General features: G+C 50.0%; 1 protein-coding gene across 1 annotated transcript in view; it reads right to left on the bottom strand.

Moving 5' to 3' along the window:
* The window catches only part of ITGB5 (integrin subunit beta 5), a 95725-nt gene that overhangs the window by 47480 nt on the left and 31058 nt on the right, over nucleotides 1–17187 (bottom strand). The window contains 2 exon segments of the mRNA XM_006092860.2: nucleotides 1718–1813; nucleotides 3259–3420. Of these exon segments, the coding sequence (XP_006092922.1) occupies nucleotides 1718–1813; nucleotides 3259–3420 (258 nt within the window).

The raw sequence follows: 17187 nt of genomic DNA, 5'->3' as shown, positions 1-17187 counted from the left end.
CACTGCTGTAGTCCAGGGGTCCTCAAACTACGGCCGCGGACCACATGCAAATACAAATATTGTATTTGTTCCCGTTTTGTTTTTTTTACTTCAAAATAAGATATGTGCAGTGTGCACAGGAATTTGTTCATAGTTTTTTTTTTAAACTATAGTCCGGCCCTCCAACGGTCTGAGGGACAGTGAACTGGCCCCCTGTTTAAAAAGTTTGAGGACCCCTGCTGTAGGCTGTGCAGCACGCATTCCTGAAGGTCTAGACCTGTTCCTACAGCGTAAGCCATGCTCCTTCTTGGAGACCCCGTCCCCTGGCATATAAGGGACAACTCTGAAAGTCCCTCCTCCAAGGCCAACACATCCCACCCTATTTCCCGCCAGCTCTCCCCTCGACTGCATAGCTATTCCCAGGATCTGCTCAAGGATGCCCTCAATCTGCTCAGCCTCTTTCCCTAGCAGGGACCAGAGATGTGAACGGTGCCCTCTGGGGATCTCTGGGTGAAGTCCTGCCACAAAGCAGGCGGCCTGAAGTAGTTGCCTTTTCTCTTTCACCTGAGTATGCCACTTAGTAAAGTGACAGAAACTCTAGAAACACCCTCCGCCCTCAGCCTGTCGTGGGCGCCTCCCTGAGCAAGGTGTCCCTGGTTCTGAGCAAGGATGGCTCAGCCAAAGTGGATGTCTTCCCGCCTGTGCACCTGAGACACACCCAGCACAGTCTGCGCGCCTGGTCCTCTAAACATGCTATTTGCAGATGGGTATGTGTTATCCTGCTACCTTCCACCAAACAAAAAAGAAAAACAATCGCTTTCATCTTCTAAAATGGGTTCAGACTGAAAGAAGATGAAGAGCTCAAGAACATGTAAGTGGCCCTTTATCGGCAGTGATCTCAGGCAGGAGCGGGAGATGAACGTAATTAGACAAAGGCTCTTGGTGGGCATTCAGAGCGGGAAGAAGGGACCAGGGCCGGCTGTTCCAAGGGTGGGGATGATGGTCCCATAGCCTCTCAATTCCAAGGATGTCAGAGGCGAGCTGGGCTTACGTTTAGCTTAGATGCGCTCCCTGAGCAACTCGGAGGGAGGCGAGTGCTCGTTCCCCACGTGCCTGTGACTGGGAAAAGCACGCTCACCAGGGGAGTTACTCTGATGGTCCATGGAAGGACCTGGATATAGTCTCTTTTAGACAGAACAGATTCACACACAGACTGCTCTGTTCCCTCAAGACAGCTCTTGTTTCCTTTGGGAGTTCCTGTCCCAGGCTAACCCATGGCCCCCGGGACCCTGTGGGCAAGGCAGGAAAGCTCGGGAGTACTGAAGCTAGTGACCAGCCTGCTTCGATGCCTTCGTTTTCTTCCTGTGCATTTTCACTTTATATTTCCTTCCTCATCAGAGTGTGCACCCCCCTCCCTCCCCCACCGTGTGTTTCCATTTCATCATCTGAGAAGCGAGAATTCATATTTCCCAAGTTTTTCTCAAGATTAAATGAGATACCACATGTTTACATTCCTTGTAAAGGTATACACTGCTGGGTAAATTGCTTTAACATGGATATTTTCCACGAGAACAAGACAGGGCTATAATCCTCCCCACCCCACTTCCTGTGGCCCTCCCCACACACAGAGTAGGGCTGTTAACAAGCCTCCCCCCACATTCTAGCCTCCCATTCACCTTAGGGTCAGCATGGCCCCCAGGATTAGGACACCGGTTTCCCTCCCTCCCTCCAGGTGTACCTTGTAGAGCCCATAATGGTTTTTTGTCACCGCAAAGATGAGGTTGATGTTGTTCTCCGCCAACTTCTCTCCCAGCAAGGCGAGGGATGGGTAGTCCTAGGTCCAACGCAAAAGTCAAGCTGTGACACTTCTAACAGGTGAGACACTGCCAGCTCCAATGTGCACTCAGTCACTCACCGCCGGCCATGAAAAGCCTCTTCCCCTGGCAGCCCCTCCACCACCCAGCCCCTGAGGACACTCGCAGAGGAGACCCTCCAGGAAACTAGATCACACTCCCCCCACCCAGAATGGGGAGGTGATGAATGGCCGTTTCCCATACCTGGCCCGTGTTCCCATCCTTTCAGCAGGGAAGGGGCAGAGTTGGGAGGCCCCCAAAGAACAGCCACCACATCCTCCCATCTACCATCAGCACCTATCACCTTTCCTCTGTGCCTAAGACCTTTCCTCTCGATCTCCCTGGCTCATTCTCCTTTATGTAGGCCTCACGCTTGGGCCTGCCTGTGCCCCGACCCCCCGAGTCCTGCAGAGTCCTGCTCATGGCTCAGAAAGGCAGAGAGGCTGCTGACCTCTGCACCAAAAGTTAGGCCATGGCGGGGGTCGTGGGGGGCGGGGGGTGGTGGGATACAAGCTGGGAGGGTGGGAGGAGGCTGAGAGGCACTTTAACAATGTCCTGAAGGATTTTAAGGGCTAATGACGGGCACAGGGGCCCATTTCAGCTCTATAGTTACCAGGTTCTACAGCTAGGAGTCCTTTTCCTAGACCCCATTATTCGTGGGTAACATGAAGGCTTGGACACTGGCCACCTCTTGAAACTGGAGAAAATGGGCTTGTCCAGCAAAGAAAATTAGAAAGAATTCCCTTCTAGCCAGATACCAGAATGGATTCGGGAAGGAAGAAGGCATAGATTTATTATTTTTTTTTAATTGAATAGTAATTTAATTGAATAGGTCTTGGTAATTATTGGGTCTGGGAATGTGGGAATCCATTTTGCTGGTCTATTGATCATTATCTATGTTTGAAGTTTTTGATAAATTCTTGTAAATTGCAGGGTCCTGGTCGTAGGTCACTGGGAGGGGAAGGTCCCTGGGGCCTCCCATTCCACGCAGGACGCCCCCTGCCCCCTCCTGACACTGATGGAGCCCAGTGCTCAGAGCTCGCTCCTAGAGTCAGGAAGCTTTGGCTTGGTGTGTCCTGTAACTTCCATCCCAGCTTTTATCTCTGCAGGAGCACAGGCCCCGCCCTCCTCTAAGATCAGCTCTCCCCTCTGAGCTTTATCCCGTCTCCCCAGATCACCCCTTCCCTCAGGGAAACACTCCCACTTGGGTGCACAATGGCAGAAAGATGACCCAGTGGCAGAAAGTGCTCCAGTCAAAGAGGAATTCTGGAAGCCCCACTGGGGAAGATGGACTAATGAAACCCAATCCCAACCAAGGATGGGATGTCTGTGAGCAGAGGGCCAGGCGAGGATGTCACTGCCAGGTGAGCCCTTGGCCAGGTGACCCCGAGCAAGGTCACGGGCGGCGCTGGGACCCAGCTCTCACCATCTGGTTGGATGCAGTGTACTCGTTGGCCTCGTTCAGGTGGCACTGGCCATCGTGTGGCTGCACCAGGCCCCCCAGTTTTCCGTCCAGTGCGATGTGGGGCACGTCGTCCGTTGTGAAGACCAGCAGGTGCAAGGCATCCTTTCGCCAGCCGATCTTCTCCTGAGGAGCAGAGGGTGGGTGGCTGCAAAGTCTTTCTGGGCACTACCAACGCCTTCCTGGAGCTTCAGACAAGGCACTGGCCCGTCTCCAGGGGATATGGTCTAAGTCAGAGGCACTCCCCCATGTACTGGGGACACTGTTAAACACTGGAGAGGAACCCCCAGAGCTCAGAAGAGACACAGCCTGGACTGGGGAACCCTAAATGCATGGCTCACATAGGCCCAGGTGCCTGGAACCCTCCCTCCAGCCCATCACACTCCTCCCTGCCCCTTTCAGTTTACTCCCGGGGCTGCTTCCCCTTCTAGCCTCACCTGTTATGCCTTCCCCAGAACAGCCTTCCTCCCAACTCTCACAACACACTGGGCTGGCTGGCTTGTCTGAGATGACAAGGAAGTCAACACCTCAGTTCCCAGATTAGACGGAATCGCTCAGAATGAAATGCTCAAATGACCGACAGATCTGCCTTTAGAGCAGTGGTTCTCAACCTGTGAGTCGCGACCCCTTTGGGGGTCGAACGACCCTTTCACAGGGGTCACCTAAGACCATCGGAAAACACATATATAATTACATATTGTTTTTGTGATTAATCACTATGCTTTAATTATGTTCAGTTTGTAACAATGAAAATACATCCTGCATATCAGATACTTACATTACGATTCATAGCAGTAGCAAAATTACAGTTATGAAGTAGCAACGAAAATAATTTTATGGTTGGGGGTCACCACAACATGAGGAACTGTATGAAAGGGTCGCGGCATTAGGAAGGTTGAGAACCACTGCTTTAGAGGATTTGGTAAAATGGGCCGTCCCTCCATGCTGGCAGGTGTAAACCACTCCCATCACTAACTGACCCACTCTGGTGTTTAATTCATTTAGATAAGCTCTTTCCCCCTTTACTGCTTCACTACAGGGAATGCACCCACGCTTCCGCCGAAGGCACAGCTCAATGCCGACTGCACTGCGATGGGAGGACTCTGCTTCTCCTATTTAGCCACTCTCAGCCCCAACGCTACACAAAAACACTCCCACTTATTATTGGGAGCAGCTACTGGCACAGAGAAATAAAAACTGAGGTATGCAGCCCCAACGCTACACAAAAACACTCCCACTTATTATTGGGAGCAGCTACTGGCACAGAGAAATAAAAACTGAGATATGGTTGCCGTCTTACTGATCTTACTTATCTAAATGAAAGGGCATCCCAAAATACATTGGTAGCAGGGCAGATGTATGAAGGATTAAACACTGTTGAGACTGGATACCGAAACGAGGACTGACTGGACTCACGGACTTGACAATGAAAAGCTATTGCTCTTACGGCAGCTGAGGGGTTGAGGGTTTCTTCCTCTCTGTCTCTTCACCTTAATGATGGATAAAACAGCCTTCCAGAGCTGTGGTGTTTTCTCACTTGCTCCGAAAGCAGCATGGAAATAAACAATTTTTTTTTTAAAATCATGGAAAGTCAGAGTAACATGAGGGAGAAAAGGGGTTTGAAAAAAAAAAGGTGAGTGAGGACAGAAAGCCAGGGGCCTACTATGAACAAAGAACTTAACCTTTTGGGGAATCAGTTTCCTTGACTTTCAACATTCATCCAACATATAATTACTAAGATCCTACCTGTGGGGACCTAACAGAGGGTGGTGGTGAGGACACAACAGTGTGGAACCTGAAGATGAGCATTTGAATTTTGCTGCAGCCTGAATTACCTGTGCAGCTTTGACCAAATGACTAAACACCTCAAAAGCGTTTTGCTTATCAGTAAAATGGGAATAATAATACTTAACATTTATTGGTCACCTCCATTATTCCATTAATCTTCACTGCAACCCTTGTGAAGTAGGTAATATACGTAACGTCATCTCGTAGATGAGGAAACTGGTGTTCGGAGACATTAAGTAACTAGCCCAAGGTAACTGAACCGGCAAGGAGCCGAGAAGCAGATTCAAACTGCTTACCTCTTACCCACAAAGCTGAACTACCCAGTCACAGAGGGAGAGAAGAGGGGGGTGTGTGTGTGTGTATGTGTGTGTGTGTGTGTGTGTGTGTGTGTGTGTGTAATAAATGTGACAATTCATGGAAGTACATGGTGGGTTCTCAACCAATGACTGCCAGAACCCAAGTTCAATGCTTGTTGGATTTAAAGGTTGAATCTGAGATGGAAATAGCTCCACAAATGAAGAGTGGCCCAGCATAACAATAATAAATCCTGTTTTCTCTGAAGTGGCCCTGGTTATGTAAGTGATGTGAACAGACTGGGCCCGGACTTGGACGGCAGAGAATGAGTCAGGGCAGGCTTATTTATTCGGCCAGGCTTTGCAGCTTGGAGCTCTCACAAGTGGTGACTCCACAAAGAATTTACATTCAAAGTAATCTTCCTCCCGTCTGCCTGGTCAGCAGAGCTGTCTGTTTTCAAGTCTTAAAGTTCTGTATTCCGTGTTTGGGGCAGAAGGCAATAGTGGAAAAATACACTTTTATTTTTGTAAAAAAGGAAAACACATTAAAAAATGAAGTGTAGCATAGAGGCCAAAGTATGTGGGCTCTGGAACAGAGGAGGCTGAGTTCAACCTTTGTTCTGCTCTAACTGCGAGGCCTCAACTCAGCCTCCTCACCTCTCTCAGCCTTTAGTTCTGTCACCTATAAAATGGAGACAATCCCACTTTGCAGGGCTGATGCTAGAGTTAGACATAATGCATTTAAAAGCACTTAGGACATAAAAAGAACTAAAAAAGAACTATAATTATTACTCTAAGACTAGTAATAATTCTCACATTTCTTCTCTTGGTTTACTACTTGATATGTGAGGCTCCCATTGTTACAGGGACTAGGAAGTATTGCATACCAAAGAGTTCATTAAAACCACAAGAGTCCACCACACACCTGACAGAATGGCTAACATCAAAAAGGTGAAATGGGTGAAGCAGAGGGAGGGTCCAAAGGTACAAACTCCCAGCTATAAAATAAATAAGTCCGAGATTTAATGTACAGCATGGCAACTACAGTTCACAATATTGTGTTGCATAACTGAAAGTCGCTAGGAGAGTAGCTCTTACAGTTCTCACCACCAAAAAAAAAAAAATTGTAACTGTGTGGTGATGAGTGTTGACTGGATTTGTTATGGTGATCATTTTGCAATATATACAAATATCGAATCATTACATTGTACCGCTGAAACGAATACAGTGTTATGTCAATTATATCTCAATATAAAAAAATAAAAAGCTAATCCCACCAAATGTTGATGGAGATGTGGAGGAAATGAAATGACCATACACTGCCAGGGGGGGTGTAAAATGGCACTCGTCGCCTTGGAAAACTGGCAGTTACTTAAAAAGTTAAACACCTACCAACTGACCCAGCCTTCCCCCTCCTAAGAACTGGCCTATGCGAAATGGAAGCACATGTCCAGAGACTCGAACGCACACATTTATAGCGGCTCTCTTTGTAATAAGCAAAACCTATAAATATCCAAAACAACCCAAATGCCCATCAACAGGCAGATGAAGAAACAAACTGTGGGACATCCCTACAATGTAATACTACTCAGTGACAGAGGGGAAGAATGGAGACTCTCCACAGCACAGAGTAATCTCAAAGTAATTGTGCTAAGTGAAATAAGCCAGGCCAAGAAAGAGTCTATACTGTATTTAGAAAATTTTAGCAAATGCAAACTACTGTGTAGTGACAGAAAGCAGGTTAGTAGCTGCCTAGGGTAAGGGGACAAGAGGTGCAGGAGGGAGAAATGGCAGAGATATGTTCAATGTCTGGACTGTGAGATATATATATATATATATATATATATATATATATGTCAACATTTCCAAACTGTACACTTTCAATATGGGTAGTATATTGTAAATCCATTATACCTCAATAAAGGTGTGTATTGTAAATCCATTATACCTCAATAAAGGGGTGTGTGTGTGTATGTGTGAGTGTGTGTGTGTGTGAAATCACGTGAATAGACTGAGCGTTAGTAGTGTGCTGGGAAAACCACTCATACATGTTCTTTGTTCTGGGGCAGCATCCACACAGCAGTCAGGGGCCTAGGCTCAGACATCTGGCAAATCCCCGTTCAGCCCACATCTGCCTCGGCTTGTCCTTATAATCTTAGTGATCCTAGGCCAGTTACTTAATCTCTCCCAGCTCCAGCTTCTCGGCTCTAAGGAGGAGATGATAAGAGTACCCATAAAATAGGGCTGTCCAGAGGGTTAAACAAAATGATTTAAAAGAGCACCCAGCTCAGCACCTGTATATGTTAAGTAAACAGTCAAGAACGACAGATTTTGTCTTCGGTGTTGAAAACCTATGACTTGAGACTGCAGTCCAGAAGCACATAATCTTAAATCTTATCTTTGGGTTGCAGGGTTATGGGTGATGTTTATGCCCTTTCTGTGTACCAGCCTTTTCAAAGTTTTAGATTAAATATATTTTCTTTTTATAGAAACAATTTTAAGAAAAAAATTTTAAAGACCTAAACTTTTCTCCATGCCTCTGATTAAAAACAAAAATTTTAAAGGCCAATTAAATTCAACGTGATAGAGGCCAGCCCTCAGATGAAAATGTCAGGGGTAGGCGGGATGGAAAGCCGCTGGACTCAAGTCTGGCCAAGGCTGCAATTCACTCAGTTTCTCTTTGTTCACCGGTCACATCTGCATCAAATCCACCACAAGGTCTGTGTCAGCCTTCAAACACTCACTTTCCACACTTGCTCCAGGAGGTGACTTCGCTTTTCCCGTCACCAACAGAGAGGAAGGTAGCAGCACTTGCCTTTTGCCTATTCTGGCTCCACAGTCCTGGATGCCTCGTAAATAAAGGGGCCGCCTCCTGGCCTCTCCTCTGATCTTACTGAAGGAGGGCTCCTCTCTCCGCCAGGAAACGCAGCCCCTGAATCCCACCCTCTTTAGAGAATGTGTACGATGGTCAGTCTCTCTGCTTCCTTTCCTTGTGCCTAAAAATCTGCTCATAACCGGCCCTGGCCAGGCAGCTCAGTGGGTTAGAGCATTGTCCTGATACGCCAGGTTGTGGGTTCATTCCCCAGTTAGGACACATACAAGAATCAACCAATGATGCATACATAAGTAGAACAAGAAATTTATGTCTACCTGTCTCTCTCCTCCCCTTCTCTCCACCGCCCCGCCCCCCCGTCTCTCTAAAATCAATCAATAAAATTTTTTAAAGAAATCTGCTAAAAACAAAAAAAAATCTGCTCATAACTCACTTTTAGTAACCCTTCTTTTGACTCAGCTACTCTGCCAATCTCTCATTACCCCTTCCTCCCTTCCCTCCCTCCCTCCCTCCTTCCTCCCCAAACCTAATGGATTTATTGCCTCTATTTCCTCTTTTCAATTCCTTATGATCTGACCACTCCCCATGACCTTTTCCTCTCCCTCTCCGTCTCCCAGACAGAGATTCTCCATCCCGTCTCCCTGCTCCCTGCCGGCACAGCAGTGGCTCTGTCCTGGCAGCGCTGGAGGCTCCCCTAGGAGCTTTTCACAATGCTGGTGCCCAGAGGTTCTCTTATAACTGGGCTCACCTGCAGCCTGTATCACCTAGGTTTCTAAAGCTCCCCGGGTGAGTTTGCCCTGAAGTCAAGGCTGAGAACCTGGCCCGAGGTTGTCACCAGCCCACAGACATCCTCAGGCCGTGCTCCTGTGGCCTCTCTGTTGCTGACCAGGGCCTCCTCGGAGCCCTCCTACCCTTGGCTTCTGGGACCCGGCACCATCCCCCTCCCCCAGGCCGCTAGGGCTTGCTTGCTGGCTCCATCTCCTCTCCCATCACTTAGACGGAGTCAAAAGTAACACTGTCCCCGTAGAGATGTATCCAAGTTTGTGCATCTGCCTAGACGACTCACAATCACATCCGCTACCACTTGATTTTCCTCTGGAGCTCAGCCTGCCGGAAGCCGCTGCACCAACTTCCCTCCAAATCACCTGCCCTCCAGGCTTCCCACTTCCGCAATGAGACCATCAAATGCCTGTCCTAGAATCCTCGGGATTGTCTTTTCCATCACGTTGCCCTGGCCTCCTAACAGCACGCACCCAGTCCCGAACCGTCAGTTCTCTCTCAGAGTCCATTCCCGTGACCTGGGTTGAGCTGGAGCCTCCGGGTTGTGCTGCACCTTCCCCTGCCCTCCCTAAACACACCTGGTGAGCAGGTAAAGCCTGAGCTCACCTCCCGCCCGGCCACCAGCCTGCACTCTGTCACCCCAGGGTGCTCTGTGACCCACGTTTACTCCAGCTGGTTCAGGTGAGCCGGACACATGGTTAGGTGGCCTGGCCATGCTATGTGCAAAGCAGCCATCCACGGACTCTGGACACAAGTGTCAGGAGTAATCAGTGGCTGGGGGAGCCATCACCACACCCCAAACCTCTGATTCCATCCAGGTTGAAAGAAGCAAACCCTCTAGCTTTGTGGGGACCAACCAGCCTAGGGCTGGAGCTAGAGACGACGGAGTAGGAACTCAGCAGAGAATCTGCATAAACTCTGTACAGCGGCCCCACCCCACCTGGACTTTTACCCACAGGCTAAGGAGACTCCGTGGGGAAGCCATCAGGAGCAAGGAAGGCTTTTCTCAGCATCAGCTCAGAAAGCAGCAGAGATGGGGAGCTGAGGGAAGAGAAGAGGTGCAGGGCCCAGTCCCAGAATAACAAGAGCTCCGCCCTGGCACATGCCCAGCACTCAGTGAGGAGTGAGGGAATGAACACATAAGCAAAAGCGGGCTGGGTACCGAGTAACCTCCCTCACAACGTCTTCACGTCTTAAATCGCTTCACTCACGATTCCATCAGCTATTTAATATGCTTTGGAATCTAACAAACATCTTTGTAAACATTTTTTAAAACCCTCACGGAGGACATGCTTTTACTGATTTTAGAGAGTGAAGAAGGGAGAGGGAGAGGGAGAGGGAGAGGGAGAGTGAGAGTGAAAGATCAACGGGCTGCCTCCTGCACACGCCCTGACCAGGGATCGAACCTGCAGCTGGGCCTGTGCCCTGACCGAGAGTCAAACCTTAGACCTTTCACTGGGCAGGACGACTTCCAACCAACTGAGCCACACCAGCCAGGGCTCTAACAGACATCTTCACACTTGGAGTGCGGGTGAATTTCCCGCCAAAATATAAGATGGCTCTGTCTTTTGGTTTTGTTCCATCCACCAAAAGGGTGGATTACAAACAAATATTTGGTAATACGCAGTTACAATCGGCCCGAGTTTACACGTTTCCCGCACTCCACCGCAAATCTATATGAACCGAGTTAAAGACGGCTCCTGCGGAGTACGCGCAATTCACGCGAGCCGACTTAACTCGTTTCCCGCACTCCAAGTGTTCATTTAAACATATAAACACGAGAAGCACTAAAAAGCTATCATAAGTAAAAACATTTAATCAAATCGCCTGCCATGCACTGAGAGATGAGAAAACTAATGGCAATTGCAGAAAGGGCAACAGGGCCACGGGATTGTCTGAAAGAAGCTCAGCGGGGTGGAGGAGGGGAGGGGGCCGGGTAGCCAGTGGGATGGTTACTGGAGGACTTGGGCAGCCAGGCCTGGAAGTCAGGCAGGGCGACGTGGGGCTCTGTGAAATGGTGAATAGGAAGTGGTCCATGAAGAGTGGAGAGGGAAGACTGAACCTTCCAGCCTTTGAGAAAAGTGAAGACAGACTTGCTGGCTTGTTCATCTCCAACATCTGGCTCTGGAGTGTGGGGCTAAAGGAGAGAGAAATCAGGACCAGGGAGTAAGGATGTGGTTTCTCTGTTTGAGGACATGAGCCTCTGGCCTGTGGGCAACTTGGTTTCCAGGGTTGGAAGGAGTCATTCGGGGACTGCAAGATCTGAGAAAGGAGGAAGGTCACTCAAGGGACTAGAGCAGGCTCCGCCCTCCCCGCCTACCTGCAGTCTGTCCCTGGGCCTCTTGTACAGCGGCCCCACCCCACCTGGACTTTCACCCACAGGCTAAGGAGACTCCGCGGGGAAGCCATCGGGAGCAGGGAGAGCTTTGCTCGGCATCAGCTCAAAGCAAGCTGAGCTTGGCATGCAAATGAGCACCCATGATAGAGTTCATGGTCATGGTGGCCCATTATAATGCAGCTTAGAGGTGCACCGCCAAGAACCACAGAAGACAGGCTAGAAGGGGCTCCTACAGAACCAAAGCACCAGCAGCTACTGTAGAGAAAAACTGGCACAGAGGAAACAGTGGCACCTAACATTCGGGAGGAACCCCAGAGGTTGGCTTGTCCAAGCTCCAGCCAATGTAGAAATCTTTCGTGTGGCACCCCCACCCCAAGGGTAGGGATCCCCACACACACTCACTCCCATGTCTGGCAGCTTATTCTGCTACTGAGCAGTGATCCCTAGAAAATTCTTCTTTATGTTGATTCAACCTGCTTCCCTGTGGCTGCCCTAGCACATGGAGTCTACCACTCTTCTACACTGCTATCTAAGATCAGGTCACACGCTGCTTCCTGGGGTGTCCCCTCCTCCTGGTCTAACCCTTTAACCCCCGCCCCCGAGGCCCCAGTGCCAGGCCAGCACCATCCACTCAGCCCCCTCTGCCCCCTCTCGCTGTCAGCATCTGTCTTAAACACAGTCCCCAGAGGTGACCCAGCCCCCTCGGTGGGGTCTGATGGTGCCAGGAAGCAGGGGTGGGACTGCGGCCGGTGGGGCCTGGAGTGCATGTCCTGTGTTTGGCAGCTGAATCTTCCGAGGGGCTCCCAGGAAGCGTGTGGGTCCCCTGAGGCATTTCACAGTGACTCACACAGGGACCACACAGCCCACAAATGAGAGAGGCAGGGAAAGTGCAGGGGAGAGCCTAGAACACCAATTCCTGGGAAGCTGGGAAAATCTGAGCCACTCAGTGTCTTAGAAAACAGGTGAACACGTGCCTGAACGTAGGCTGGCTGGTTGGGAGACAACACTCATGATAGATACTCCCTGGTAAACAGTGCTCATCCAAGGAGCAGTTTCAGTGATGACAGAAACACTACCTTTAAATGACCGGGTTTTCTGATCTCAAGGTCAATCCGTCTAATTAAAATTAATGGTCACCCAAATGAACGGATCCTCTAGGCAGATGTTGCTGACACGGCCTGTGGGCCCCAGCTGTCACTGAAGGGTCACCAGCCACATGCTCCCTCACTGCTGGAAAGGACCCTCCATCTGGAAAAGTGTCTCCACCGCACTGTGTGTGCGAGACAGAGAGCAGAACCATGGTTCTGAGACGCCCTCTGAATTATGAATGAGCAGGCAGACATCGGAGTTCCCATTCACAGACAGGGGAGCTAAGGGCAAAGATAAGCGGCTTATTCACAGGGCTGGGCTCCATCGGCAGGCTGACCCCAGACGGGACCCGAGGCTGCCAGAGCTGTTTAGCGTCCTGATAAACAGGAAGCTCTTAGCTCCGGAGCACAGTAGCATGTGCAACTGTCTTCCCCCGGGACTGATTCAGTCCTGCAAACTGGGTCACGTGGGAAACGGAAATGGCTCCTTCGATGAGGACTTTGCTCCCTCTGGAAGCACACGCCTTCCCCCTCTCCCTTCCTGCAATGGGCACTCCAATGTCAGGATGAAGAGTACTGGCTTTGGTGGGTCCAGTCCCATCTCTGGCTCCGTCGTTTCCAGCTGTAAGACCTTTGAGAAGTTGCGCAACCTTTCTAGGCTAGTTTCCTCGTCAGGAGAGAAGAGTAAAACCACTTTAAGAGGATTAACTAAAATAACTTCTGTGGAATGCTTGGCGTGGAACCTGCTCTCGAAAAGCATTTGGCCAATGGTTATCAATAGCATCCTCAGCATCAGGGCCTCAGGGCAAACATGGGGAAGCAAAGAGACCAAGGCGACCCTGAAGGTCAAGAGCATTGTGATTCCACCGCTGGGTCCTAAGGGACTAGGCCTTGCACAGAGCCTGTGCACTCGGCTGGTACCTGAGATGCTGTATGGGCATCCATCACCCAACTGAAATGATGCTCATGGGGACAGGCACTGGGGCCCATTCATCTCTGCATCCCTCACAGCACCTAACGTGGCAGCTGGCACACAGTGAGAACTCAGTAAGTTGTCAAAAGTCATAATAAAACACTGGACATTAACCTTCCAGGCAACCACTGAGGGAGACAGAACAGGTTTGGGAGAGGAGATGAGGAAGGAAAGGGAGCTGACGTGACCAGCCAGGGGTCTGAGCTTGGGTGCTGAGGGGTCTGAATTCCCAGCCAACACATAATGAAAACACAAGGTTAGATTCCTCTGTGATCCCCCAATCTTACTGACATTCGAGCCTATTTTTGTCACTTTATAACAATAAACATGTTCTCCAGAGTAGCTTGTGGTTTTTCCTGCTTCCATCCATATTTTGCAATAAAAAAAAAAATCTTATTAAAAAATCTGTTCTGTGGTTGAACTTGAGGGCAAAAGTGTAATATTTCTTTCCGTGGGGAAAAGAAATCTCAGCCTGTGACTCAGGATTTAGACATTCTCCTCGAGCCCCAGCCCCAGCAGGGTGAGCAGCACATGCCGGATGCGGACTCCATGGACAGTCCAACCTAAACTGAAGAAGAGAAACACTGGGACGTGTAAGGCTGAACCACAGGCGTTCTCTGTTTCTGTAGAGGAAATTATCAATAGTCAAATATCACCTATCATACAAATGATATCTGGCATACAGACGAGCACCCATGATAGAGTTCATGGTCATGGTGGCCCATTACAATGCAGCTTAGAGGTGCACCGCCAATGACAATAACATCAGATGGTCCCATCTAATGTTTACAAACAGGCTCTTTTATTGACTTTCTGGTGGATCTGCCAGCTCAAATCAAGTCCCCGAGGACAGGGACTTGTTCTCATCGTCCTTTAATTTTCGTCACCCTACCTGCCACTGCACACTTACTGGGGGCTCGATAGATACGCTCTGAGTGGGAAAGTACTGCCGAGTAACAGTACTTCCCATCTGCTTCAGTGGACATGTGGGAAGCATGGTGACATGGGGGCCGCCTGGTGTGATGAGAGGGTGGGCCTGGGGGCTCCTGGACTTTGGGAGCTCAATGGAATCTGCAAGAACAAAGCATCTGTTTCTTCACCAAATGTGTAGCGTGAACCTGTGATGTGCCAGGCAGTGAGCCGTCGGTGCTGGGGATGGAGGGTGCACGGCTCAGAACACAGAACACAGGCTGGACGGGGCTACTACAGACCAAAAGCAGCAGCGGTTCCTGGCGGAAAAACAGACACTGAGGAAACAGCAGCACCTGACGTCTCGAGAGAAAGAGACAGGTCCCTGTCGTCAGAGAGCTTACTGTCTCAAAGGGGAAACAGATGTCACACAAGGAGTGGCTCAAATAAAACCACTGTTTTATGGGAGCTGAGTGCATGTGGCCGAGGTCTGGTGCTGGGGACTCTGACCTAGCCAGGAGGACCCATCGGGCAGGGCTGCCCCCGCACAGACCAGGAAGCGGAGATCTCAACCAGATGTAGCCATGGATTAGACATGAAAAGAAAAGAGGGTTCAGGGAAGAAGGAAGGGGTGCACAGGCAGCGCATGGAGGGTGTCCAGGGCAGTGGAGCTAGTCTGAATGATTCTGTAATAGGGGATACATGTCATTACACATTTGTCCAAACCCACAGGATGTACACCAAGAGTGAACCCCAGTGTGAACTACGGACTTTGGGTGACAATGATGTGTCACTGTAGGTTCATCAGTTGTGACAAATACACCACTCCAGTCAGGGATACTGACAATGGGGGAGGCTCTGTGTGGGGGGTCAGAGAGTTATAGAAACTCTGGGTACTCTCTGCTCCATTCTGTGAACCTAAAGCTGCTCTTACAAAATAAAGACTGTCAATGAAAAAAGAAAGAAGAGTCGGAGAACAGAGGAGGAATATTCCAGGCAGAGGAAACAGCCTGTGCAAAGGGCCTCACATGAGTCAGAGTAACCGACTCAAGGTCACTGGCTGGACGCGGAGGCAGGGATGGAGGCTGGGAGAGCAGTGCCAGAGGCCGGGGATAAACCCTCGTCTCTTTTCCTCTTTGCCAAACGGACATTCAAAGCAGAAAGGAGTCGTCATTGAAAGGAAAAATGCCGCCAGGTACAGGAATACAGCCTCAGCCGTCGAAGGGCCTCCTGACCTTCCCCAGGATGAGTCTTCCTGCCGCCGTCAGCCAGGGAGCCAAGGGGTGCAGACACCTTCTATGCAGGAAGCAGAGCTGTATGCTGGGAGGTAAAAGGAGATGCGAGCTCTCACGCACACCCTGTTGCAATTCTGAGCTGTAATTCAGTCAGTTCTCACCCCGCCTGTCAGAACGAGCAGCTGTGGGCAGCGCAGGGAAGCCCACAGCACAGTTCACGGGCAGGAGGCAAAACAAGGAAACATCGCCTCCTCGACTAAGACAGTCAAGTGATTCAAAAGTGCACATTAAACCACAGCTCCCTGCCCCATAGGAAGCCAGCGTGGGCCTTCGCCTCCTCCGATGCAAAGGCGGCACGGGCATGGAGCTGCACGCCTGTGCTTTAAGCGTCCAGTCATGCCCTTCCCATGACGGAAATTAAACAGAGTTCATATCACTGGGCATTGCTTAGGCCTGTCGCTGGGTTCTTTCCCTGGAGCCTTAACGGTGATTTCTTACCCTCCACCCCCCCCCCCGCCCCCCCAAATGCACAAAATTCTCAAGACGGGAAGACAGAGGCATCCTATGTTTTCCCTGCACTGTTCATCCCTGCCAGAAGTGGGATTTGGCAGCATGTCTCTGAAGACAACGCCTCATACAATCGATGTATGCCCGTCAAAATACCATTTTTCTTTCTGAAGAAAATTTAGACACTGTCTATTTTGTGATGCATTCGAGAGATTAAGAGCTGAACACACTCTTGCTGTGTTCCATCTCACTTTCTTGGACGGCTACAAAGCATCGGGGACCTCTGAGACAAACCTCTGGCTCTGCCAGCAGCTGGGAAGGGGCCGCTTGCAGCCACCCTGGCCGGGGCCTCTGGGAAACCCTCCTCTCCAGGGCGGCCGAGGACGCGGCACGTGACCAGCTGTGGGATCAAGAAGAGGACCTTCTCCACTTTTTTCCTTCCCCTTAGCCCTCTCGGTCCACTGTTTCGGTTTTTTATTTCAGAAAGGAAACTGGCTCTCTTGTCACTCTGACGGAGTGAGTGGAGGAAAAGAGAGCGAGCCACACTGAGCACAGGCCCTCTAGGATCAGAGCATGTAAGTGGCCAATTAAGTGCTTATCGCCTAGTGAAGGACCAGCAGCTGCTGATACAGCTTCTCCAGACTGAGTCCCAGCCTCCTTCCCAGGCCCTCCCCCAACCCAACCGCAATCCCGCCCCCCGACCCCCGCCCCAGGGCCGAACCCGCCTAATGTTTCAAGAGAGCTTTGCCAATTCCATGTGCTTTGTGATGACCACCATGGAAAAATTTCAAAAGTATGCATTGGGATAGCAAATTCAAGAGTGACTTTTATGCTTTGTTGTTGTTACTGGGTTGTTTTGACAGCGGACCATTATTTTAGGAAGAAGTCATTACCAACATTCCAATGATATATTCTGCTGAGACTGGAGCCTCTCAGAGCGTGAGTTCATTTCTGACCTAAGTCTATGCCTCCCTCCGGATTCATAGCTCACAGAGAAGCAGGAGGAAAACAAACAAACAGAAATGCAACCAGCGATGACATGCAGTTCTCCCCTCCAGCTGGATCCCCCCACAGAGCAATATGTAAGGTTTACCAAAATCGGGCCAGAAAGCTCGATAAGCTTCCATGCGTTTGGCAGGACCTTTATTA

The sequence above is a fragment of the Myotis lucifugus genome, unplaced genomic scaffold (assembly GCF_000147115.1).
Source record: "Myotis lucifugus unplaced genomic scaffold, Myoluc2.0 scaffold_105, whole genome shotgun sequence".
NCBI classification, from domain to species: Eukaryota; Metazoa; Chordata; class Mammalia; order Chiroptera; family Vespertilionidae; genus Myotis; species Myotis lucifugus.
This window is presented reverse-complemented; position numbering and strand designations above follow the sequence as displayed.